Here is a 26666-nt window from a genome sequence, read left to right on the forward strand (position 1 = left end):
TTTGGGTCCCTTACCAATGCCGCAAATCAGGGGCGTAGCGAGGGGGGGGGGGCGGGGGGGGCGGACCGCACCGGGTGACACCATTTAGGGGGGTGACACCAAGGCAAAAAATAGCAAAATATATAGAGAAAAACTCGAGGGGGGGGTGCAAATCGAAAGTTTGAGGGGGGGGGGGTGCAAATCGAAAACTTGAGGGGGGGAGGGGGTACAAATCGAAAGTTTGAGGGGGGGGGTGCAAATCGAAAATTTGAAAGTTTGTCCCTGGGAAGGGTCTCTATGCCTCTGGGGGGGGGGGTGACACCATTAAGTGCCGCACCGGGTGACACCCGCCCTCGCTACGCCACTGCCGCAAATAAGAACCGCGCATCATGAAAGCCCACTTCATATGTAGCGGCTTTTCGTGCTATGGACTTTGTTGTTTTTTTAAAAAGAATTTTGCCGGCGACAGCGTGTGTTTGTTTGTAGGGAAATAGAACTCGGCCTTGACGATGGTTAAAAAATACAACTATTAATAACTGTTTTAAATATGTAAAAAAAATTGTCGACAATTTTTTAACCCCCTTTTTGGTCCCCATCCCCTGCCCCATCCGCCACAGTGCACTTTGGAGGATCGGTCAAACAGTTACGTGTCCTCTTTTTAGCTATCAAAGGGAGGGGGGGGGCTACGAGTCAAAGAAGTCATTCAAAATTTGAAGAGTTGCCTATATTTTACACTGTAGTTTGTGTAATGGATGTTATCTTTTGCGGAAGAGCGTGGTATAGTGACTGTAAAATAAAAATAATCGTACCGCAGCTACAGTGTTTTTCTTTTACAAACCAAATATTAAGGCAAAAATTAAATTAAAAATTAAAAAAAAATAATATTAATTTTGGTCAGCCGTGGGCCCCTAAACGGCCTGCCCCCCCCCCCTTCCCGCCCATTGCGGGGTCTGGCGGGACTGTAGTTCCGCCCCTGTTCATCAGGTAAATGAAGAACTACTGACTAGTGTCTTTAACAAAATGTACAGAACTGGTCAGTTTACAGTTCATAGACGGTTTGTTAATCTATGCATTACATCTTATTGTAAGAGTAAGGGTATGGTGAGGGGTAGGGGGGGAGAGAGAGTTGGGAAGGGAAGGGGACAAGAAAGCGCCGATAAACATCTACATCAATACCCGATTTCAAAGCGTGCCGGCACAGTCAAATTTCAGATGCTTCGTCTTTGAACTTGTCTATATGTCTGGCGGTTGCTCGAGCTATAGTCTGTGCATTTTTCTCAAAGACGTTTGCCGACTATCGTGTTTGTTTGTAACTGTAGAAGAAAGATAACTCGACCTCCACCTAATTTATTTTTTTTTTATTTTTTTAAAAATAATTTAGCCAGGATTTTTGGGCCCCCAATTGGTCTGGGCCCCCCCGCATTGCGGGGTCTGGCGGCACTGTAGTTCCGCCCCTGATGATAAGCCATACTAAGTGATGCTGATAATATATTTATAGTGATGATGAAAATCCATGTTAAGTAATGATGATAATCCTTTGTCAAGTAATGATTATAATCCTTTGTAAAGTATTGATGATGATCCTTCGTCAAGTAATGATGATGATCTATGTCAAGTAATTATAAACTTTGTAGATTATATCAGTGATGATAATAATCTATGTAGATTATCGAAGACAGACATTTGCTTTATGTAATTATGATGATAATCTATGTATAGTGATCATTATAATATATATGTAATGATGATGAAAAATTTTCAGATAATCTATGCGTAGTGATGATGATAATCTATGCGTAGTGATGATGATGATTATCTATGTGTAGTGATGATGATAATCTATGTGTAGTGATGATAATAATCTATGCGTAGTGATGATGATAATCTATGTGTAATGATGATAATAATATATGTGTAATGATGATGATAATCTATGTGTAATGATGATGATAATCTATATGTAATGATGATGATAATCTACGTGTAATGGTGATGATAATCTATGTGTAATGATGATGATAATCTATGTGTAATGATGATGATAATCTATATGTAATGATGATGATAATCTATGTGTAATGATGATGATAATCTATATGTAATGATGATGATAATCTACGTGTAATGGTGATGATAATCTATGTGTAATGATGATGATAATCTATGTAGATCAGTATCAATGACGTGCAGAATGTCAACGATTGTAACGTGTTAACATTTAAAATGCAAGACGTTGTATTGATCACCACGCCACTCACTGCACATTTTATTTCTCCCTGCCATCCCTCCGTTCCACCCCCTCTCCCAACAGACTCCGAATGTGCAGTGTACTCAACGACCAGTTATTCAACTCTCTCTACATTAGTGCATGCAAACCAGAAAAAATAAACTCGCACTTTTTTAATGTACAAGAAATTTATTTAAAAAGTAGTGTTTTTTTTTATCGAACGAATAAAATTAAGTATTTTTAAAAATATGAAACAAATAAAAATGAAATAAAAATTAAAAAGAAGTATTTAAAAACAACGAAAAACAAAATTGTTACAGAACTTGAATGTCAACATAATCTAAGCCATAACAAGTAGTGTCACCACGTACACACGCTACATAGAAAACTCATTAATTTCAAGACGTAGAAGCAGCAATTAACGTCAATCATGACCCGACCCCAAGTTGACTTGTACACCGTCATGCTTCAGTGGATTTGTGAGTACAACGGTTCATCGAATTGGATCATTGGTTCCGTAGACAAACCACGTGACCGATCATTTAATGATCGATTGTCAGCTCTCAACCAATGGGTAAAGTTTTGAAAAAAATTGGACTATAAATTCTCGCCTTGTCTTGTCTGTTCAGCAGTTAAATGGCTAGGTTGAAATGTGTGTCGGTCCAGGCGGCCATTGTAAAAGTTTGTATACTTACAGTGATTTTGTGGTCACCAGCTGATGCAGGTAATTAGACTTACCGTTTTTTTTTTAAATATTGGTAGCCTTTTATCAAATAAAAAAAAATGTTGGGCGTAGGGTCAATAATGTATTTTATCATTAGCTTTAAAATGAAGTGCTAAGTGCTCTTGTAATTTATCAACTAGTTTGTTGTAACAATGTTCATCAAACATAGTGCTCAGAGATTGCGCGTGAGGACTAGAATGTTCCTTAAACAATTAGTGACTCACACGGGGTTTGAGAGAATCGCAAATAAATATGAGAATTATTTCCATAATTAAAATCCCAAATAAAATTTTTTATTGTAAAGAAGTTTTTTCCGACAATGAAATATAATTTTCCCGATCATCATTACCCGTTACACCTGCTGTGTGTAGTCGGACAGTTAAGACAACCCAGAGTCCTGGATCATTATCTCTAGATAACTTTAATTAGTTAACGTATTTGAATTAACTAATCCAGTCAGCACATCATGAGGTCTTTCATCTCCGAAAAATTTTGTGAAGTTTTGGGACAGATCTGTCTTGTTGCCAGAGGCGTAGCTAGGGGGGGGCGGGGGGGGGGGGGGGGGGGGCGGCCGCCCCGGGCGCCGACCCTATGGGGGCGCCAAAAGGGGTGGGAAATTTTTTTTAAAGCTGATTTTATGCTGCAGTTTTGAATTATAAACTGTCTAAGTTAAGAAACGTAATGGCTACACGCATTTACATACTGATTTAACTGTTTTCTATCTTGATTTCTTAATGTAAAACATATACTCTTAAGAAACAGTGACCGGCAAAACCGCTTTGAAGCTTTTCCTAGATGGGGGGGGGGGGGGCGCTTTTTCGAGACTTAAAACGGAAGAATTTACACTAGATTGTTGAGTCGATAAACGTTACCACTATTAAAAGAAACCAATTGTATTAAAACGTATTGTACGATTGTTGAACTGTAAAATACGTTAGTGACTTTTATCAAGATGGTGCAGGGGGGCGCTTTTAGGCTAAATAAAATAGCAAAATTACACAGGATTCTGAGTAAACAACCTTTAGCTCTCAGAAAGAAACGAATTGTACTGTGCATTGTATAATTGTGTAACATTTTTTTTTTTTTAAAGTTAGTTACGTTAAAAACCGCTCTACAAACTTTGTCCAAGATGGTTGTGATGAGTGTGTGTGGGGGGGGGGGGGGGGCGCTTTTTTCGCTAACAAAAATCGCAAGTATTTGTACTGGATTGGTGAGTAGATAACTCTCTTAACACTTAGTAAAGAAACCAAGTGTATTAACGCGTAATGTACAATTTCAATAGCCAGTTTTGTTAAAAAAAAAAGACGCGACTAGTTCTTTGTAAGATTCTTACGATTCTCTCAACTTCAACGTGAGAGATCAGATACTTTTGATCAGTGTTTCTTCCAGACTTTTTTCTCCAGGGGGGCACTTGAAATCTTCGGGGGGAGGGGGGAGGCGGTAAACTTTCTTCGGGGGGGGCGGACACTGTTAAAAGTATATATTTTCTATATATAAATTATGTAAATTTCATTTGGTTCGGGGGGGGGGGGGGGCGTAAAATTTTTTCCGGGGGGCTTCGGCCCCCCGAAAAGATGCCTGGAAGAAACTGTGTGCGAGAAGGCAGGGCAAATCTGCGAAATCCAAGACTACGAGCTGTTAACATCCGTTGGATTCCAGTTTGTTTTCTCTAGCTTATTTTGTCATACCATCAACCAATCAACGAAATACCCATGTCGTATTCCAATGTGAACAATAAATATTTCTGATAACTTCTTCTTGTATGTCACTTGTGTGTCCTTACTCTAACAAACTTCGAATCCAACTATGTACCATATCACAACAGAGATCGTTCAAAACTAGAACATAAAAGGCTGGTCTAAACATATTAGCGTTAGCTACAAACTACCCTCTAACACAGATCAGGCTTATTTTTTTTTACTGACATTACTAATCTTTCGCAAAAAAAGTTAAACGCATCTTAATGGGAATTAAATTGTCGTAAAGTTTTAAGGAATGAAAATCATACAATGTAATTATTAAACCTTGTCCGGACTGTAGCATACACGCTTACACACACGCTTACACACACAAATACACTCTTACCCACACACAAGCTTATATATAAACACACTATCACACACACATAATTATACACACACACACACACACACATATATATATATATATATATATATATATATATATATATATATATATATATATATATATATATATATATATATATATATATATATATATATATATATAAGCGGGGGGGGGGGGCGCCAAATTGAAAGTTCGCCCCGGGCGCCGGGAAGGGTCGCTACGCCTCTGCTTGTTGCGTGAGAGAATGGTCATTCACCTAGGCAGTCAGGTTCAAATACCGGCAGCATCACTTGAGCTATGAACTCGACTTTCCAGAATCTCAACTTACACTTGATCCAAAATGCAGCTGTCCAAAATCTCGATTTACAACTTTTAGTAAAAAAAAGCTTGGCGGACTTCTATTTCCCGGGAGGGGTGGGGGTGGGGGACAGTGTTTGAAGTAGTAAACGTGTTTTGTGTGGGTGTGGGGGTATCGGGCGGTGTCTACCCAGAAGAGATGCCTGAAAGAAACTCTGCCAGAGATCCGGTATGATGGAACGAGGGTTGGTCTAAAGGCCATTAGCCCCGACCAACGCAAAAAGTAATCACTGTCACAACGGCAACACTGGGAAACACAAAAACAATTTACCATAAGAAAGAAACACACCTCATGACGAAGAGTTGACACAAAAGATGAGTCACCACAGCTGACATTTGTAGATACTAGCTCTAAATAGAAACTGTCTAGAATTTTGTTTTTCTAATTTTAAAGTGCTAATTGTTGCCCTAATTTACATTTGTTTGCAGTGCCCAAAGTGACTAGGGTAACACCCCAGTGTGGCAGTAAAAATGGCGGCACTCTCATCTCAACGATCGGTCGCGGTAAGTAGCCTGCACTACAGTGAACTCACCACACTCAAACTTGTTTTAATTTTACAACTTCACCACCCCCCCCCCTCCCAACACACACACAATGACCCTAAAAAAACATTTTGTGTCGAGTTTTTAAAAAATGTGTAAAACCTAAGCGGGTGACACCACGGGGGATAATTTTAACGGGGAATTATTTTAAACTATTCTGATAAAACAAGAACGTTCCCGTTAAATAAAAAATGATTAGTTAAATTATTAGTTAAACAGATATTTACGTAAGTTTGACACCCCCAGTTACTACTGGACAGAGTGTTTCTTCGATCTCGAGTCATAAAGGAATGTTGTATAGACTTGTGCATAGGTCCTACACACAAATTAGGAGATATGTGTTTGTGTATAGGTCTTACACACTTATAACTTGTTCTACTCCTTTGTTCTTAATACTAATCTCTAGGGTAGTATCTGCAACACAAGTAATACGGCAATTTTAAGGTTTCCGGTCTACCTTTCTTTCTTGATTTGCTTCCATAGCCTTAGTTTAATGTTCGAGTTTTCTCTACTAGATGAGTAGCTGTCTCTGGTTAACGAGCCTCATCTGCCCAGGCTCCGAACTTGGGACTTTTGGAGCTGGCAATCATACGAACTCCCTACCTTTACCCTTTTAAACCTCTGTAGATCTGGTTTTGTATCAGAGATTTATCATACATCTGCGTTTGGTACACGACTCTGTATAGCGGGTGTTATATAATACATGTATCGAACATATGTATTTGGTACACGACTCTATACAGCCGATGTTATATAAGAGATGTATCAAACATATATGTTGGTACACGACTCTGTATAGCGGGTCTTGCATGAGAGACGTATCAAGAAAACACCACCCAAATACAAAAGTGACGGAAGTTCTAGAGAAAAAAAAAGTTTCGCGAAATTGTTTTCTTGACGTTGAAAGAACTGAAGGAACCTTGTAAAGAGAACACAATAGCTGCAGCTACAAGGGGTTTAAAAATAATAAAGTATTGCTTTAGCTAAAAGTGGTTTAAAAAGAACCACGCGGTATAGTTTTAGCTAAAACTGGGTTAATGATAAATTAAAAAGCACGGTATAGCTTTAGCTTAAAATTGCTTAATGATAAAAGCCACAGTATAGCTTTATCTAAAAGTGGTTTATTGATAAAATTCACGGTATAGCTCTGCTCAAAGTGGTTTAACAATTAAAAAAAACACGGTATAGCTTTCGCTAAAATTAGTTTTAATAATAACAGCTGTAGCTAAAAGTGGTTTACTGATAAAAACCACTATATAGCTGTAGCCAAAAGTGGTTTAATGATAAAACTACGATATAGCTGTGGCTAAAAGTGGTTAGACCACACCGCGTTGTGGCTGTAACTAATTGTTTCATCTCGAGAGTGAAGTCATGTGCATCCATCCCCGTCTAAAAAACAGACAACTATATACGAGACTCATTTGTATACCATTTGAATTCTATCGAAGGCACGGCCGATCGCACGTTAATGCTCTGTGCCAATTATTGTTGTTCAGTAATGGGGACATATCTTTGTAATGATACAACTTTTGTGCCGAGTTCACAAAATCTTTGAGGCGAAAACATGGGCAAATCGATTCCTTGTGACAGGAACAGCATAACCTACACAACTTACACAACCCACCAACCCAACCACACTATCAGTAAAAAACATGCAGCACCAACATGTTTGAGTATGTGCAAACTGCTGCAGGCTATCCCTTTTGTATTCGTCGAGATGTTTTTTTACAAGCTTTTATTTAACTCGCTTACCCGTTCTTTTATCTGGCGTGCTTTTGTCTGTCTTCATTGATCGAAACTGACGAGCGAAACTTTGACCACTTTTAACCGACCAATTTCTCTTAAACTTGGCACCTGGTCCAAGACCCAATGACAATACAATCTAACATCAAATTTGACTTAATTGGGTACTTATTTTATTTTCAAAGAATCAATACAATTTCCTTAATAAAGGTATTCAATGCGTAATATAGTGACCCACGTTTTTATTTTTAGTTATTAAAATACTAGTCAATTATTACATATTTAAAGAAAATCATTTATTTTCTCCTCTCTGGTACATGATTTTATAAAAGCTTTTGATTAAAAAGTTTTTTATTAGAAAAAAAAAGCTCCAGTTAAATTCTCGGTTGACGTAGGGGGATGCACTACAGGTAGCCCTGATACGACTTTTTGATACTGCAATTCAAAAATCTGGCATTCAGTGACATCATAGGGTTTGTAATACGTAACATTCGTAACATGATCCATTTGAGAATAATAGGCCCTAAATCTAGATCTGTAGAGTTTATTTCCATTACTTTAAAAAGACGTCAGCATTAAAAAAAATGAAATTATACCCTTTTATTATTAAGTTTATAATGAGTTTTTCTTTTAAAATTACGTTTAAAATATTGTTTTTTGACTCAGAAAATACAATTATCTTTTATTACATTGCAGGTTTTTCGAGGAACTATTTCAATTTCGGTACAGGCAACGACAACCTAGGCAGCAAGGTGACGCTCACCTCCGCCATTCAGAGTTATGAGTGTACTCTTCACCCCGACGGCTCCCACGAAACCCAGATCACATGCTATACCACGTGAGTTTGATACCTTCTCTCATTGGCTAGATCTCTCTTACAAACTTGACAGGGGATTGCGATTTAAAAACTCCGACACAATCGAACTATTGATCTTGCATACTCAGTCATGCGTGATTAAGTGATTATTAATTTAAACCGACGTTGCTGAATCACCCCGAAGCGCTTGACATAATAAACGGGTCAGACATACGTAGCTATTGTTTCCACTCTAGTTGTTGAGCAAAGCTCTATTATTAAAAACACAAAACCCTCTATCACGAAACAAACCAATAATAATTGTTTAAAAAGTATATTGTTTCTAGAATTTTGTTTCGTGTGCTGACGTTGCACTGAATTCAAAACAATACAACCATTCCTTTGTTCTAGAGGCTCTAACATAAAAAATATACGTGGCTTCGAATAACTTTAAACAAACTTTACCACACAGACAGGCCTGATGAGTTAAATAAAAATACATAATTATATTCTTACAATCAAGGGGTCAGTCGGGTCGGTGAATACCATGGTTGCTAAACGAAGAGTCCCGAGTTCGAACCCCCGGGCAGACGAGGCTCGATAGATGTCGACAGCAACCCATCAAATAAAGAAAAATACTTAGTCAAATAGCTGCTGCCTTATAGTTTGTTCTAAGTTGGACAAAGGCTATGGAAGCAAACCCAGAAAGAAGAGCAGGCTGAAATCGGAGTCAATGGTTTAAATGGCGTGTAGCATGTTGACACGTAATACTTAATTGTGTTGGGGAAATCATGTCCCGAGTCAATATAAGTGGGGAGGGGGGGGGGAGGCCTGGTAGAAACACTAGTCAATATAAAGGAGTAGGGTTGAATTAAGCATTGATTACAACTCCAAACTGTCCAAGAAGTATGCTGCGATACGAATCAACTTAACCAGAAAGAATTGGTTTAGAAGAAAAACAATGCTGTGGGGTGATAAAAACCCATAGAAAGCTTGAGCCGACGGGTCAACTACTAGAATGTAGTTTAAGGAACTGGAATGCTAGGTTCCAGAGGAAAATTGCAGTCAAACCAGTCCAGTCAAGAATGAACAAAGTAGTTTTATTGTTTTAAGCAAGGTGTGTGTTTGTTCAAGCTATTGCTTCATTAAAGATCAATAAAACACCATTATCAGTGATTGCATCTGAGTCTTGTCGTGACGGCTTGATTTGATAGTGACATTGACAGATGACATGTCATTGTTTACCCACATCCAACACCCGATACATGTGTAAACACGTAGTTCAAATATATATATATATATATATATATATATATATATATATATATATATATATATATATATATATATATATATATATATATATATATATATATATAAATTTATATATATATCAGCACAGGTTTAACGAGCACAATATAGTAGAGTCATACACGTTACTGCCCCGGATCATTGACGAGGAAGGGGCAGATACTGGTGTCGAAATAAGGACAATAGGAGCCGTCTTCAGATAACTAGAGATAAATAGGTCTTCAGCTAACTAGAGATAAATAGCCGTCTTCAGATAACTAGAGATAAATAGCCGTCTTCAGATAACTAGAGATAAATAGGTCTTCAGCTAACTAGAGATAAATAGGTCTTCAGATAATTAGAGATAAATACCCGTCTTCAGATAACTAGAGATAAATAGTTCTTCAGATAACTAGAGATAAATAGGTCTTCAGATAACTAGAGATAAATAACCGTCTTCAGATAACTAGAGATAAATAGCCGTCTTCAGATAACTAGAGATAAATAGGTCTTCAGATAACTAGAGATAAATAGGTCTTCAGATAACTCTAGAGAGAATTGGCTGTTTACATCTAACTAGTGTTTCTTCCAGACTTTTTTCTTCGGGGGGGGGGGGGGGGGTGGCACTTGAAATTTTCGGGGGGGGGGGGGTAAAAAAGTTCGGAGGGGGGGCTTCGCCCCATTCGAAGAGATGCCTGGAAGAAACTCTGCATCTAGAAAGAAATAGTTATCTAGAAAGAACACTGTTAACGAAATAAAAAGACGACAATCTAACTAGCGACGCCGTAGAATACCTGGCATAATCAGAGGATGTCGTGATGATGTTTGATCTAATTAAATAGTTCCTACGAAAGTCCCATATTATTGACGACCCGACTGTAGGGGCGCGTGGGGTGAGGCAGTATTGATATTACCGTATTAATTTCTGCAACCAGTTTGGAGTATTAAAAAAAGTTTGAACAAAGAGCTGGAACGGATAGAATTTTTTATTACTTGAGTTGTTACCCCAACTCGGCTACACCCGTAGGATTAATCTTTAACCTAATCCTTGCCCTCAAAGCGCGAAACTGATTGCGATTAAACACAAACTCGTCACAATACTGCCTTAATTTTACCGGCGGTTTGAAAGAATCAGGCGAAATTTTGAAAAACTTTTTTACAGGACTACTCTCTATTTCTCATACAACGCAGACAAAATACTTCATCCTTTAAAACTATGTCCATTATATAGCGTGTTTATTCACAACACGTTTTATAAAATTATGAGGCAGTTAGTGACTGAGTCGAAGCCTCGTATGTTGCGTTTAGGTTTAAAAGAATACTATTTAAAAAAGATTTCTGTGTAAGTAAGTTGGTTTTTATTTGATCCGCATTACAATACTGAAGTGCTTCTCCATGTCGACACTTTTGGTTTCACACTGACTAGAGTGGTAGGCAGGAGTTTGTCGTGAGGGGGATGGTTCGAATTTATCCCAAATACACACATACGCCCGAGCATACACTCACATTGTTTCCGACATGCAGAATTTCCGAACAAAAGAGCGTAAAAGTAAAATTGTGGTTTTGTAACTGAAAATTTAAAAAAATCGAAAGCTCTCAAAGCGTGTCATCTCTAAAGGCTTTAACATAAAAAAGAAAACTTTTTGTAGTCCTGGTTGTATGTATGTGTGTGTGAGATGCAGAGTTTCTTCCAGGCATCTCTTCGGGGGGGGGGGGGACACGAACGGACCCCCCCCCCCCCGAAGAAAGTCTACCGCCCCCCGAACGAAATGAAAATTATATAGAAAATATATACTTTTAACAGTGAGAAAAGAGTCTGGAGGGGGGGGGGGGTTCTGACGGTATATGACTTAGTCCTCGCTGCTCCTTATGGAACATAGGGCCTCCACCATTTCCTTCCACTTCATCCGATCCCCGCCTATTAATTTTGAAGTCTCCCAAGACATCCCAGTTGGCTTCTGATGGTATATAAGGCAGAAAAATAAAATGAAATCACTGTGTTGACAAAAACAGATCTATATGCAGTTATGGTCCCTACATATGCAGTTATGGTCCCTACATACGCAGTTTTGGTCCCTACATACGCAGTTATGGTCCCTACATACGCAGTTATGGTCCCTACATACAGCAGTTATGGTCCCTACATACGCAGTTATGGTCCCTACATACAGCAGTTATGGTCCCTACATACGCAGTTATGGCCCCTACATACAGCTGTTATGGTCCCTACATATCCAGTTATGATCCCTACATACAGCATTTATGGTCCCTACATATCCAGTTAGGGTCCCTACATATCCAGTTATGGTCCCTACATACAGCAGTTATGGTCCCTACATATCCAGTTATGGTCCCTACATACGCAGTTATGGCCCCTACATACATCAGTTATGGTCCCTACATATCCAGTTATGGTCCCTACATACAGTAGTTATGGTCACTACATACAGAAGTTAAGGTCCCTACTTACAGTAGTTTAGGTCCCTACATACAGTAGTTAAGGTCCCTACATACAGCGGTTAAGGTCCCTACATACAGCAGTTATGTTCCCTACATATCCAGTTATGGCCCCTACATACAGCAGTTATGGTCCCTACATACAGCAGTTATGGTCCCTACATACAGCAGTTATGGTCCCTACATATCCAGTTATGGTCCCTACATACAGCAGTTATGGTCCCTACATACAGCAGTTATGGTCCTTACATACAGCAGTTAAGGTACCTACATACAGTACAATCGTCCTTTATTTTCTCTTGTCTAGGCCTATGCCTGTAGGTGAGTACACCGTCAAGGTGACCGTAGATGGAGAACCAGTCCCAGACAACAGTTACTGCGATGTTGCATCGAACTGTGTGTTTAAGGTTAGAATCTATGTAGGACTAAAGGTCAAAGTTCACATATGAAATTTTAGTTTTTATACCACATCACTAATTCCTCTACCATTTTATGGTCATATTTTATTTTTAATAACTTTTGAGAAATAAAGAAATGAGCAACTGATTTCATGTTTTCAGGTGTCTGATGATTGTACACCAACAATTGATGCCATCACACCGACCTCTGGGATGCCTGGTGAGTGACATGTATCTTTTTTCCTGTGACGTTCTCTCTGATTTTTATCTTTCTTCCTCTGACGTTCATCCCATGGATTCACTGACATTTATCTTTCTTCCTGTGACGTTCTCTCTGATTGTTATCTTTCTTCCTGTGACGTTCTCTCGTGAATTCACTGACATCTATCTTTCTTCCTCTGACGTTCATCCCATGGATTCACTGACATTTATCTTTCTTCCTGTGACGTTCTCTCGTGAATTCACTGACATCTATCTTTCTTCCTTTGACTTTCATCCCATGGATTCACCGATATTTATCCTTTCTTCCTGTGACGTTCTCTCGTGAATTCACTGACATCTATCTTTCTTCCTTTGACTTTCATCACATGGATTCACCGATATTTATCCTTTCTTCCTGTGACGTCATTCCATGGATTCACTGACATTTATCTGTCTTCCTGTGACGTTCTCTCTGATTTCTATCTTTCTTCCTTTGACTTTCATCCCATGGATTCACCGATATTTATCCTTTCTTCCTGTGACGTCATTCCATGGATTCACTGACATTTATCTGTCTTCCTGTGACGTTCTCTCTGATTTCTATCTTTCTTCCTTTGACTTTCATCCCATGGATTCATCGATATTTATCCTTTCTTCCTGTGACGTCATTCCATGGATTCACTGACATTTAGCCTATATTTCTTACTGTGACGTTTTCCAGGGGTATGAAAAAAAATCTAAGCATTCAGTGAAAAAACGACTTCTATCAACGATATAGTCTACGTTGTTTATGATTCAGAATCAAGCATTGCTTCATAATTCATACCCATAAAACCAAATGGGTCAAACCATTTTTTTTTACAATAACGATGATCGGTCTTGATGTCTACAGTTTATTATTATAATCCAAATCGGAATTATTCAGCTTTTTTGAAATCGGCCTTTTTTATGTCGGTCTTTTTAAAAATAATGTTTTACCCCCTTTCTCTAACGTTACAAAATGTAAATACCAAGCGAAAAAGCACGACCCATTTTAGACACCCCCTCCTTTTCCTATTTTTTTTTCGTAAAGGGATATAATCAGGCTAGGATGTTTTTCCAAAATATATTGAGTCCTTTCCCCTTGTTCGAAAATAAATTATCGCTATTGTACACAATTCTTTTTAGTAGAACACATATCACTATTAGATCTATATTTATATCTAGATTTATTAAATAATTTTCATAAAAATTTTTGTAAATAAATGTCAGTTTACACATCACATTTTTACAATACAATCGTGTGATAGTTTTCTTCTTTCTCTCCATCCACCTCTGATCTTAAAAAAAAATCCGACCCCCCCACTTCCGCATGGAGTGTGACTTCTTTATGAATGACTTCTTAGTTACATTTATCTAATTCGAAATGTTTCAATTTAAAATCATACTAATATTAGTACGATGACGTATAGCCTACTCTCCCTGATCTACTTCATTGTTTTTTTTTTAATTGCTCCACCCCCACAGGCGACTTCATCACCATTACAGGGGACCTTATCACATCAAAATATGGTTCCAACGAACCAAACGACGCACAGGAAAAGATACTTAGGTAAACCTGTAGTAAACCAAAACACTCTTTTTTTGTAGTCATGACATTCAGGTAATTTATAATAGTAACACTTCTAATATACTCTACAAAAGGACAACACAATTTCTTTTTTAATGTTGTTAATTTTCACTTGTTCACTATTATTTTAATTTTATTATAAAAATGGTATACTAAGCTAAAGGCTACATATTAATAATTATACATACTACATAATTATAATTTCTTCAAAAAATAATGCCTTTTGATAACTTTTAGAGTGTATTTCGGAGGCCAGAAATGTGAACTTCGTGATGAAGAAAAGGATGTTGTGTAAGAAAGTTTCAATTATCTTTTCAGTTTTTAGCTATGCCCTGTACTTTATTTACATTTATGTAATATTTATGCTCAGTGTTATTTTCAAAAGTTTATACAGAAATGATCATTATACATTAAAAAGTGAGTGTGACCTACTTAGGTCGAGTCATTTTTATTTTGACATTGTATAATTCCTTATATGGAATGATTGTGTAACACCTGGGGTTTTTCCATTGACTATTAAGGTGTTTGAGACATAGAAATTTTCCATTAAAATCTGATTGAATGATTCTGATCAGATGATTATCCCAACCAATGGCGACATGAGTTGAGGATAACCTCCCCTGTCACAGAAGTCTTTAATTGCCCTGCAAACTCGCAACACGAGGCAGTTTTTCTTGACCTAAAAGTCTACGAGGCCGTTTTCCTTAGTCAGGCAGCCGTCCATATTGTCCGGCTATAGACTCTGACCATTTGAACGTGAGAGTACTTAAGACCTGTGTGTGCCTTGCTTTCTTAAGTGATTTAATCTTCTAGTTTAATATTACTTGCCGTTAAGTAATTCCTGGAGCTACAGCCGTGTTGTGTGGCCTGTAGCTGATCTTTAGACAGTGTAGAAATCTGTGATAGTGTTTTTTCCTACATTGTGTAAGTTGGGTCTTTGATATTTTATACATTAAATATTTTATCTAGTTCATCTTTGTGTTTTGCCACATCTGAGTTCGCTGATTAAATGGTCGTATGTAGATTGGATGAGTGTTAAATACAATAGTAGCACTAGCTTCCCTAGACATTAATTTCGAGCCCTAGTGGGACGTTGTGTTAAGTGTTCATCCACTTAGGCCGTAAGGTATTTGCATATGACCCCGAAAAAAGAATCCGGGGACGTTCTCCTTCTATTTAGCTGATAGATAGGTTAACGTTACAAAGTGGGGGCTCGTCCGGGATTTAATCTGTCGTTCCAGTTGTTGGTTATATCAGTTGAATACTAAGGTTAGTTGGATTTAGTTGTTTTTTATATCCAGTAGCGCAGTGTTCTTACAACGCGCGCTCAGGCTAGAGTTATCTAGGTCAAATAAGCAGACGTGTCGTCCTACATTTAGAGGTCAAGTACACGGCCCAACGCTGTGTATTAATTTAAAGGATCTAGGCTTGTTGTGATTTTCAAGTAGTGTTATGGAGTCTTTTTTGGCTAATCCTACTGTTGAAGATGTAGAAAAGTTGAGTAGAAAAGTTTTGGTTAGTGTTGTTAAGGAATTGAAATTGGATTATTCTGTTACGCAGAAGTCAGAGGTGTTGAGAGATAAAATTGTTGTTCATTTCATTAATGAAGGATTATTTGACGAAAGTTTGTTAGCTAGTGTGTTGCTCCGCGAGGAGAAATCTATAGAAGAGAGGGAGCTTCTATTAAAAGAAAAGGAGTTTGAAACTAAAAGTGCTCTAGAGAAGGAGAAAGTTGCTCTAGAGAAACAGGAGTTAGAGGCTAAAATTGCTTTAGATAAGAGGAGGTTGGAATTAGAGTTTGGTCAAGTTAGTGATGTCACTTCTCCGGTAGATCCAAAAAAGTTGTCGGTAGGGCAAGTGATTGCCAAATTTGGGAAATTAGTTCCTAAATTTGATGAAACAGATTTGGTCGTTTTCTTTAACTCGTTTGAGAGTTTAGCGAAGACATGTGAATGGCCCGAAACTTCCATTACTGCTTTATTGAGCTCTGTCCTTACTGGGAAAGCTGCAAAAACATACCAGGCACTCTCTCACGACGTTCAAAATAACTATAGTTTGGTCAAGACTGCCATTTTAAAGGCCTACGCACTGACGCCCGAGGCCTATCGGACAAAATTCCGAACACTCCGCAAGTTACCCACACAATCATATGTGGAATTTCTCTTTGAAAAGGAGAAAATATTCTCAAGGTGGCTACACTCTGAGGAAGTTTCTGAGTTTGAGAAACTCAGGTCACTTATCCTAAGGGAAGAATTCCTATCGTCCCTGCCTGAAGAGATACGACTACACATACTGGATAACAAGATAACTGACATCCAGAAGGCTGCTGAGTCGGCTGACACATATATGTTGGTGCATAAGAAACCACCAGTGTCAGGAAACCGCCTCAACCCCGTGCTTCCCCTTTTTGGCAGCAATCATCCTGTTGGCCAACATTTGAAGGCATCACAGTCCAGAGAGAAACCAAGATCAACTCTCAATCGTCGAGCGGTATGCCAGTTCTGCAAAAGGCCTGGTCACCATGTCAAGGACTGTTACAAACGTCTTCAGAATAACAGAGAGGTGGTGCGTACTTCTGCGCACTATGCTCTATCCCCTCAAGCAGCCAGTTCAACTATGAACTCTAGAATTCAAAAGGACTCTAACCCTAAGTGTCCGCAAGAAGGTAGTCAAGTCTCCACACATTATGTGCAGTCACATTTTGACTGTTCTCGCCACCATCCAGTTTCTGCCGAGTCTACCGATCTCGAGGGATCGAGAAAAGTTGACTTTTCATCTTTTATTGCCGAAGCCATCATTAGCAAACCAGGTGATCCGTTGTCTCAGAAGAATATCACCGTTCTAAGAGACACAGGAGCGTCACAATCACTCCTTTTGAAAAGTTCAATGGACATTACACCAGAGACGAACACCGGAAGGATTTCCATTATTCAGGGAGTGGGGACAAAATCTACTGTCGTCCCTCTACACAAGTTTGCCCTGAAACATCATCTCGTCGAAGGTGAGGTCATTTTAGGTGTGATAGATAGTATTCCTGTCCCAGGAGTACACCTACTTCTAGGGAATGACCTTGCGGGAAGCAAAGTATACCCCTGTACGGTTTCAGACCCTTTGTCAACAGTTCCAGATAATGATTATGAACTGTATCCTGCATGTGCGGTGACAAGAAGCCAGACCAAACAATTGGCTGACACAACGTCTGAACCACATCTACCGTCATCGTCAAGAAATTCGACTCCCAAACTGGAGTCTATGCTTCCAGAAAACACAAGCTTGGGCTTACCCCTGAGAATATCTCAGGAAGACATCATTAAAGCTCAACAAGTCGACGCGGAACTCAAAGCAACGGTCGAAAAATCTCTATCATCTGACGATGGAGAATATTTCTCCGAGAACGGCCTCTTCTTTCGTCGCGCTATACCAGTGATTGCCTCACCAGCCGAACCATGGTTGGGTAAAAACCAGCTGTGGATCCCTCCACCTTATCGGCATGAAATACTTAAGCTGGCACATGACCATCCAATGTCAGCGCACCCAGGTGTCACTAAAACGACGGCGAAGATCAAAGAACTGTTCTTTTGGCCCAAAATGAGAAAAGATGTGTCGCGTTACTGCAGAAGTTGCACGAACTGTCAGTTGGCCGGAAAGCCAAACCAGACAATTCCTAAGGCCCCTTTGAGTCCGATTCCTGTATTAGAAGAACCTTTTTCTAAAATCGTCATGGACTGTGTAGGTCCCTTGCCTAAAACCAAGGCGGGCAACGAGTACCTACTTACCTTTATGTGTTCAAGTACCCGTTTTCCCGAGGCGATTCCCTTACGGAACATTAAGGCAAAGACTGTAGTCAGAGCCATGACCCGGTTCTTCACTACCTTTGGATTACCTAGAATCGTGCAAACAGATCAAGGCAGCAACTTCACCAGTCACCATTTTCAGGAAGCGCTAGCCAAGCTAGGCGTTACCCACATCACCAGCTCAGCCTACCACCCTCAGTCTCAAGGCGTACTTGAGAGGTTCCACCAAACCCTCAAAACCATGCTAAGGACATTCGCTAACAGTAACACCCAATGGGATGAGTCTGTTCCTTGGATTATTTTCGCCGCGAGGGACTGTGTCCAGGACTCTTTAGGCTACTCGCCTTTTCAACTTGTGTTTGGACATTCTGTCCGTGGCCCCCTGAAGCTGATACACGAACGTTGGACAGGTACCAGTGATCATCCAGTGGAAAACTTCGACGATTTTCACGTTCGACTGAAAGCCGTGTGCGAAATGGCTCACAAGAACTTAAGAAAGGCCCAAGTTAGAATGAAAGAACTGTATGATAAGAGTTCTTGTAAACGAACATTCAATCCAGGCGACAAAGTTCTTGTGCTAGTACCTAATCTGAACAATGCGTTATCCTTGAGATATTGTGGACCCTTTACTGTGCATTCAAAATTAAGTGATTTGAACTATGTTGTCAATACGCCCGACAGAAGAAAGAAACAGACAGTGTATCATGTCAACTCACTGAAAAAGTATTATGATAATTGTAACAATCTTCAATCCACAGCTAAAATTACTTTACCTGTATGTTCAAATGTTTCTGATGATGTGATACATGATAAATTGAAACCCCCAAAATTGGTAAATTCTTCCTTTTTAGATAATTTGAATGTCCACCTTATGCATTTGTCCACAGAGGAAAGCCATAGATTGTCTCAGTTATTTGAGACATTTCCCTCTATTTTTGGGGATGTCCCCAAAGAAGCGAAGGTTCCACCTCATGATGTAGACGTTGGTGACGCAAAACCCATTAAACAACACCCCTATAGAGTTAACCCGGAAAAAGCTGCTTTGATAAAAGATGAAATTGATTATATGCTCAAGAATGATATCATTGAGCCCAGTTTCAGCAACTGGAGTTCCCCATGTCTCCTAGTCCCGAAAGACGGTGGATCTTTCAGGTTTGTGACCGACTTTAGGAAGGTGAATGCGCTCACCAAAGCTGATTCCTATCCCTTACCTCGGATAGAGGACGTTATTGATAAAGTTGGTCAGGCTAAGATAATTTCCAAAATTGATTTACTTTCAGGATACTGGCAAATCCCCTTATCTGACCGTGCAAAAGAAATATCTGCTTTTGTAACCCCTAATGGTTTTTATAGATACAAACGCATGCCCTTTGGTATGCGAAATGCTGGTCAAACTTTCCAGAGGGTCATTAACTCTGTCATTGCTGACATAGACCAATGTGAGGCCTACATAGATGATATAGTTGTATTTTCTAATACTTTTGAAGAACATATTGTTCAATTGACTAACCTTTTTAGAAAATTGTCTGAAGTTAATTTTACTGTAAACTTACATAAAAGTGATTTCTGTAAAGCTTCAATTACCTATTTGGGTTACCAAGTGGGAACGAACCAAGTTCGGCCCATTGAAGCTAAAGTAGATGCTATTGTAAAGTTGCCACCTCCCAAAAATTGTAAAGAGATCAAAAAGTTCCTTGGGATGGCTGGTTACTATAGACGGTTCTGTCAAAACTTTTCAGCTATTGCTGAACCTCTTACTGCATTATTGAAAAAGGGTGTTGAGTTTGAATGGTCCAATAAATGTCAAGAAGCTTTTTTAACCATTAAGTCATTTTTATCAAATGCTCCTGTTATGGCTGCACCAAATTTTAGCATGCCCTTTAAACTTGCCATTGATGCTAGCAACTTAGCCATTGGCTCAGTCCTATTTCAAGAAGACAATATGGGAATTGACCATCCCATTGCCTTTTTTTCCAGGAAGTTAAATGAGAACCAAAAGAATTATTCTACTATTGAAAAAGAAGCTTTAGCTTTGGTTTTATCATTACAACATTTTGAAGTCTATGTCTCTTCTTCAACCAATCCAGTCAGAGTGTTTTCTGACCATGATCCCCTGAAATTTACCTCTAAGTTAGGACAGACAAATCAAAGAATATTGAGATGGTGCTTATATTTCCAAAATTTTAATCTGGAAATTTCACACATTAAGGGTAGTGATAATGTTGTGGCTGATTGTTTGTCAAGGATGTAAAATCTTGTTGTACACATTGATCATGTGACATGCTTTGTGGTTCATTAGGACCATAAACAGGTTTTGTTTGAGTGTCACTCATATGAAAATGAGTGGTATGAGTTTTGAATTTTTTTCAAAATTCCAATCCTGTTGAATATTTTGTTTATTTTCAGGTGAACCTTAATTAAAGGTAGTTTTTGATTATATGTAATCTTTTATAATAATATGTCTCACATGACTCAATTGATATTGTAGCTAGTCATTGAAATAAAGGTCTTACCCTGGCGGGTTTACCACTTTTAATATTCTCATGGAAAAATTGTAATACCCTTTTGAGGGATTTTGATGTATAATTACTTTTTGAAGGGTTACTCCCCTTTCACCAATTGTAAAAGTTGGAGTTACTTCCCTTTTATGTTCAGGGATATTTTCATATGGTGTTATGATTTTGATTGCCTACATTTGTAAAACATTTTTGTTATTTCATTGCCAGATTGGTTCCTTATGTATGTTTTTGTGGAACCTATCTGTCACTTCCAAAAAGGGAGGGGATGTGACCTACTTAGGTCGAGTCATTTTTATTTTGACATTGTATAATTCCTTATATGGAATGATTGTGTAACACCTGGGGTTTTTCCATTGACTATTAAGGTGTTTGAGACATAGAAATTTTCCATTAAAATCTGATTGAATGATTCTGATCAGATGATTATCCCAACCAATGGCGACATGAGTTGAGGATAACCTCCCCTGTCACAGAAGTCTTTAATTGCCCTGCAAACTCGCAACACGAGGCAGTTTTTCTTGACCTAAAAGTCTACGAGGCCGTTTTCCTTAGTCAGGCAGCCGTCCATATTGTCCGGCTATAGACTCTGACCATTTGAACGTGAGAGTACTTAAGACCTGTGTGTGCCTTGCTTTCTTAAGTGATTTAATCTTCTAGTTTAATATTACTTGCCGTTAAGTAATTCCTGGAGCTACAGCCGTGTTGTGTGGCCTGTAGCTGATCTTTAGACAGTGTAGAAATCTGTGATAGTGTTTTTTCCTACATTGTGTAAGTTGGGTCTTTGATATTTTATACATTAAATATTTTATCTAGTTCATCTTTGTGTTTTGCCACATCTGAGTTCGCTGATTAAATGGTCGTATGTAGATTGGATGAGTGTTAAATACAATAGTAGCACTAGCTTCCCTAGACATTAATTTCGAGCCCTAGTGGGACGTTGTGTTAAGTGTTCATCCACTTAGGCCGTAAGGTATTTGCATATGACCCCGAAAAAAGAATCCGGGGACGTTCTCCTTCTATTTAGCTGATAGATAGGTTAACGTTACATGAGCTAAAAACTAAACACATTTTTGCTCTTTTAAAATTTAAATTTAAAAAATACTACTGTTCAGATTATGTTCCATTATAATTTATATTGTTCTTAAGGTAAAAAATGTAAATTTATTCTCAGGTATGGCATTTACTTTGATGGCTCCACTGGCTCTATGATGTGTAAAACAGAAGGAACCTACATAGGTAAAAAAAAAAAATAACCAGAATTTTCATAATTGCAAAATTGATAGTAATTGTTTTACAGTTTAAAATACTGTGGTGCCTTTACAAATATTTTATTTAACTATATTTTAAAGGTTTTTGTTTTTATATTTTTTTATATAGGCAACAATAATGTGAGCTTTCTCATCAGCAATGCATATGGCAGGTAAACTATTTATCATACTTTTATTTGGATTCATTGCAATAAAGTAGAGGATTATTATTTCAGGAGTCATAATTATATTATGATGTTTTCATTTTTATTTTTAGATCTATGCCCTCTGATAAAGTTAAATATGTAAGAAGCAATGGAATAGCAATGTACCAGACTTTTACAGGTAAATATTTGTTCCATGAATTTAAAAAAGACTTTTTCATTTACTGTGGTAATTTCAAGCAGAGGAATAAACACAATGGTTACATGATAATATTATTTTTTCATTTTTTTCCATTAGAAATAGCACAGTTGTCACAGAACACAGGTAGCATAAAAGGTGGTACAAGAATTACCATTAGTGGCCAATACTTCGATGAAACAGATGCTCCTGTCAAAGTACAAATAAATGGTTAGAGTTACTTTTTCCTTTTATCAGGAAGATGAAAGTGGACTAGCTTACCCTATAAAATTTTCATTTACATTTATTATATAGCATAACAATAATAAGAAATGTTGATATTTATTGAGAAAATTTTTTATTTAAAGAAATCAAACTGTTTCTATGCTTAGTGCCAATGAAAAAAATTAATAGTTTTTAACTCTGTTAAATATATATTTAGAATACCAAAGGCTTAGCATATCAATTTAATTAAAAAATTCAAATTTTTCTGAACAATAAAATAATACCTTGAAAAAAAACAATCAAGTAAAATCTATGATTTTTTAACTGTAGTTTAAAAATTCATTGAACAGATGATGTCTGCAAAACTGTAAATTCAATAACAAAGAATGAAATTGTTTGTGAAACACCAGCACAAAAAAATGACTCACAACAACACTTTTCAGGTAAAACTGCACGTTTTGTGGGGACCATATGTGTTATCTTCTTTCATTAAATATCTTATATGTTTTATCTTTTTGAAAGAGTCAGGAAACTATCAAATAATCAATGAATTAAAAAAATGTGGAGCCTGAATTGTTAAAATTAGTATTTTAAGATAGTTCTTGGGTTTAAAAAGCAAGAAAATTTTGTCCCTTCATATTTTCTAGGCAATCGTGGCTTTTATGTTTACATAAAGAATGGTACAACAGATGCCAGCAGTATAGACAGGAGCACTGCCAGTGTTGAACATGTGGATCAAAGCAGTTGGTCAGCACAAAACTGGGGCTCACATGCCATTCAAATGGTTGGCTACTTTGTACCAGTGTACAGTGGTACATATAGATTTTGTGTCAAGTCTGCTTCTACTGCAACTGTGTACATGAGCACAGACCGCAACCCAAATAATAAGGTATTTTAAGGATTTATTAAATAAATAATTTTTAAAAAATATAACATAATTATTGTTTTAATTATTATTTCTATAAATTTTATTTAAAGTTTGTCTCAAAAATGTATTTTTGGATTTTTGTATGTTTTTTGTGAAAATAATCATAAACTTTGTAGTGAAGTAATTTTATCATAATTAGGATCAATTTTAAAAGTTTTTTAAAATTTTAAAATTTTATAAATTTAATTTGTTTGCACCTTTGATGTATAAAAAGAACACACGCAGAGATGTAATACATTTATTATTATAAAAAAAAATCTTATTACCTCAATTTATACAAACATACATTTAAATCAAAATGAAATTATTATTATTTAGGTTCAAGTAACCCAAGGTTCTAAAATCACATCTTGTATTGGCAAAGAATCAAATGGATACATTCTTGAAGCTGGAAAACAGTAAGCAGATTTATTAAGTGTATGGTTTTGGACATCTTTCAATTGTTTTTCTAATTCATAATGTTTAGGCCAAATTATGATACTTTTAGTATTTAATTCTAGTTTGCGAAATCCTACTTAAAACAAAAAGTTATTAAATATAATACTTACAATAGATCCAAAGTGATAATCCGGACACAGCAAAAGCAAGTGATTTAAAAAACTATTTGAATGTTGCCATTAACTTCAAGTTTTTAAATTTTAGTTAACATTCATATTTTGGTCTAACTTGTTTCTTTCATCATAGATACTATACAGAAGTACAGTATGGCAGTTCTCTCTCAAACTCCTATGTAAATTTAGTTGCACACTTTATGGACACAACTTTGAGTAAAAGAGAGACAGGCTTTGCTGAGCATGAGGTCCAGGATTTACAGTTCAAATCTGTTGTAACTAATGAAATCCAGGTAAAGACTGATCTGTTTTCTATTATAGAGTAGGGATTCCATTGTTACATTTAATTGTTAATTTTTTAAAACTGAAATTAAAATTAGGAATTATTAATGAATGGAATTAATATAACATTCTTTTTTTTGATAAATTAGCTGAAAAGAAACATTTTAAAATATTTTAAATGTTGGTTTGATTTGTGTATATTCATTTTTTTAGAAAATAGAAATTTCTACATCAGGGACTGCAACTTTAACTCAAGATGTGCAGACCATGACCATTAGTGGAAACGCAGATGCTTTTTTTGCATTGGGTCTTGATGGTGTTTACACAGGTATGAGAGAAGCTTTGAAATAATTTCAAGCTAGAATTTTAAAAATTTGAATGTTTTCATGTTTTTTTTTTAAAAATCTAAAATTATTTATGTTTTACCTTTTCACAAATGTAAATTTTATAAATAGTTTTTGATAACTTCACTAATAGTGCTAAGACTTAAAATAATGTGTTGTATATGAGATTTTAAACCTTATCATTGTTTAAGAAGACTTAAACAATTAAAAGTTCTGGAGACTATTTTAGTTCAACTGTGCATTTAGTTTTCTATTCATGAAACAATGTTTTAATGGCTCCCATAAATGAATTGATAAGCAATGTAACATAATACATTATCTTCTATAAAAAAATGTATTATTTTTATTGAATTAAATGATTGTTAAATGATCTTTAATGAGACTTAAACTTCTTTCAGTACCAATGCAGCTGAGTAAGATTACAGCTGACATTGTAAAGACAGAGCTCAAGAAACTCCCTAGCATTACATTCGATGTACTTGTTGCTTTAAGCCCAGTAGATAGCTCTACACAACTAACTATTACCACCTACTCTTCTAGAGGTAATTCACTTCTTAAAATTGTAAATTACAGGGTAACTCACTTTTTATATTTTGAATTATGATGAATTCTTTGAATTTTAAAATATAAGTTTTTAGCTCAACGTTTTGATTTAGACATATTGGCTTAAAAATATTAATTTTATGATTAGCAGTATACTAAAATAATATCTCATATAGCTAAGCACTATAAAAGTATAATAAAATCATATATACGGTTAAGAAATGAACATTATTATGTATTGATTATGTTTTATCTGGTTCAATTTTAGCTATTTAGAAACAATTTTATAATGTTCTTCAGTATTCTATTACTTACATTCCATTAACATTTGTATTATGTATAGGCCTAACTTAAATTTTTAAATTATAATTTAAAATGAATAATAACTGTGTGAAGTGTGAAATAAAGCTTTAGTTCAAGTCCTATTGTTCCTCCTAACAGTGGCGTAGCCAGGAATTGGTCATGGACGGGGTTGAAATATTTTTCCATATGTACTTTTATATATATATATATATATATATATATATATATATATATATATATATATATATATATATATATATATATATATATATATATATATATATATATATATATATATATATATATATATATATATATATATATATATATATATATATATATATATATATATATATATATATATATATATATATATATATATATATATATATATATATATATATATATATATATATATATATATATATATATATATAGGAGTGTGAGTCCATGGGAGGGGTTATGACCCCACCCCCATGCCTATACCACTGCCTCCTAATGTAGAATAATAATAACCGTAAAATTATGAGACTGCATCATTAGTAAAATAATAATGTGACCACCAGGTGCTATCAGTAACTTTGAGGGCCGTGTAGTCACTGGATCCCCAGACCAGTTAAACTTTACTGTAGAAAGAACTACCATGGGAAAGCCTGACTTAAAAACATTTACCCTTGTGATGGATGGTGTTCCTTCTGATCCCATTAGCGTGTCTGCAACAGCCAATGATGTGAGATGATTTTACTAATCTGTTATTTATATTCTATTAATATGGCAAACTTTGTTTTTCTAACAAACCCCTTTTATTTTAATTGTAAAATATACAATATAAAATACTTTATAAAACAGAGTTTAAGCTTACCATTTTATCTATTTTATCTAAAAGTATTTATAAAATCACCAGGTAAAGACTGCTGTGGAGAAATTATTGAGTGTTAGATGTCACCCATTGCTGAGTGTTGGCTCTGTTGTTGTTGACTATGAAACATCAAAAGACTGGATCCAAGGGAGAGTTTCAGATGATGAGCCCTTCTGTGGAAGATATCTGGTTAAAAATCCTCCCTACATCTACCATAAAGGCTTTGACACTAGTGCTACTGCGTTACCGATTTCTACAACCAGCAACAGATTTGTAAGATTAATATAATTTTATAGTATATATATCTATATATCTAA

At 36.5% G+C, this 26666-nt stretch overlaps 1 protein-coding gene across 1 annotated transcript in view; it reads left to right on the top strand.

Moving 5' to 3' along the window:
* The first annotated feature begins 2851 nt into the window (after positions 1-2851).
* Positions 2852-26666, top strand: part of LOC131943309 (fibrocystin-L) — a 56911-nt gene continuing 33096 nt past the window's right edge. The window contains exons 1-19 of the mRNA XM_059303339.1: positions 2852-2930; positions 5805-5879; positions 8358-8499; positions 12512-12611; positions 12765-12822; positions 14310-14394; positions 14650-14703; positions 21897-21961; positions 22103-22145; positions 22250-22317; positions 22435-22545; positions 22890-22982; positions 23187-23428; positions 23786-23865; positions 24152-24311; positions 24514-24628; positions 25043-25186; positions 26057-26220; positions 26395-26622. Of these exons, the coding sequence (XP_059159322.1) occupies positions 12516-12611; positions 12765-12822; positions 14310-14394; positions 14650-14703; positions 21897-21961; positions 22103-22145; positions 22250-22317; positions 22435-22545; positions 22890-22982; positions 23187-23428; positions 23786-23865; positions 24152-24311; positions 24514-24628; positions 25043-25186; positions 26057-26220; positions 26395-26622 (1806 nt within the window). The 5' untranslated portion in view covers positions 2852-2930; positions 5805-5879; positions 8358-8499; positions 12512-12515. The remainder of the gene's footprint in view (positions 2931-5804; positions 5880-8357; positions 8500-12511; positions 12612-12764; positions 12823-14309; positions 14395-14649; positions 14704-21896; positions 21962-22102; positions 22146-22249; positions 22318-22434; positions 22546-22889; positions 22983-23186; positions 23429-23785; positions 23866-24151; positions 24312-24513; positions 24629-25042; positions 25187-26056; positions 26221-26394; positions 26623-26666) is intronic.

Source organism: Physella acuta, unplaced genomic scaffold (genome assembly GCF_028476545.2).
Source record: "Physella acuta isolate Inbredline_101_S28 unplaced genomic scaffold, ASM2847654v3 ptg000453l, whole genome shotgun sequence".
Classification (NCBI taxonomy): domain Eukaryota; kingdom Metazoa; phylum Mollusca; class Gastropoda; family Physidae; genus Physella; species Physella acuta.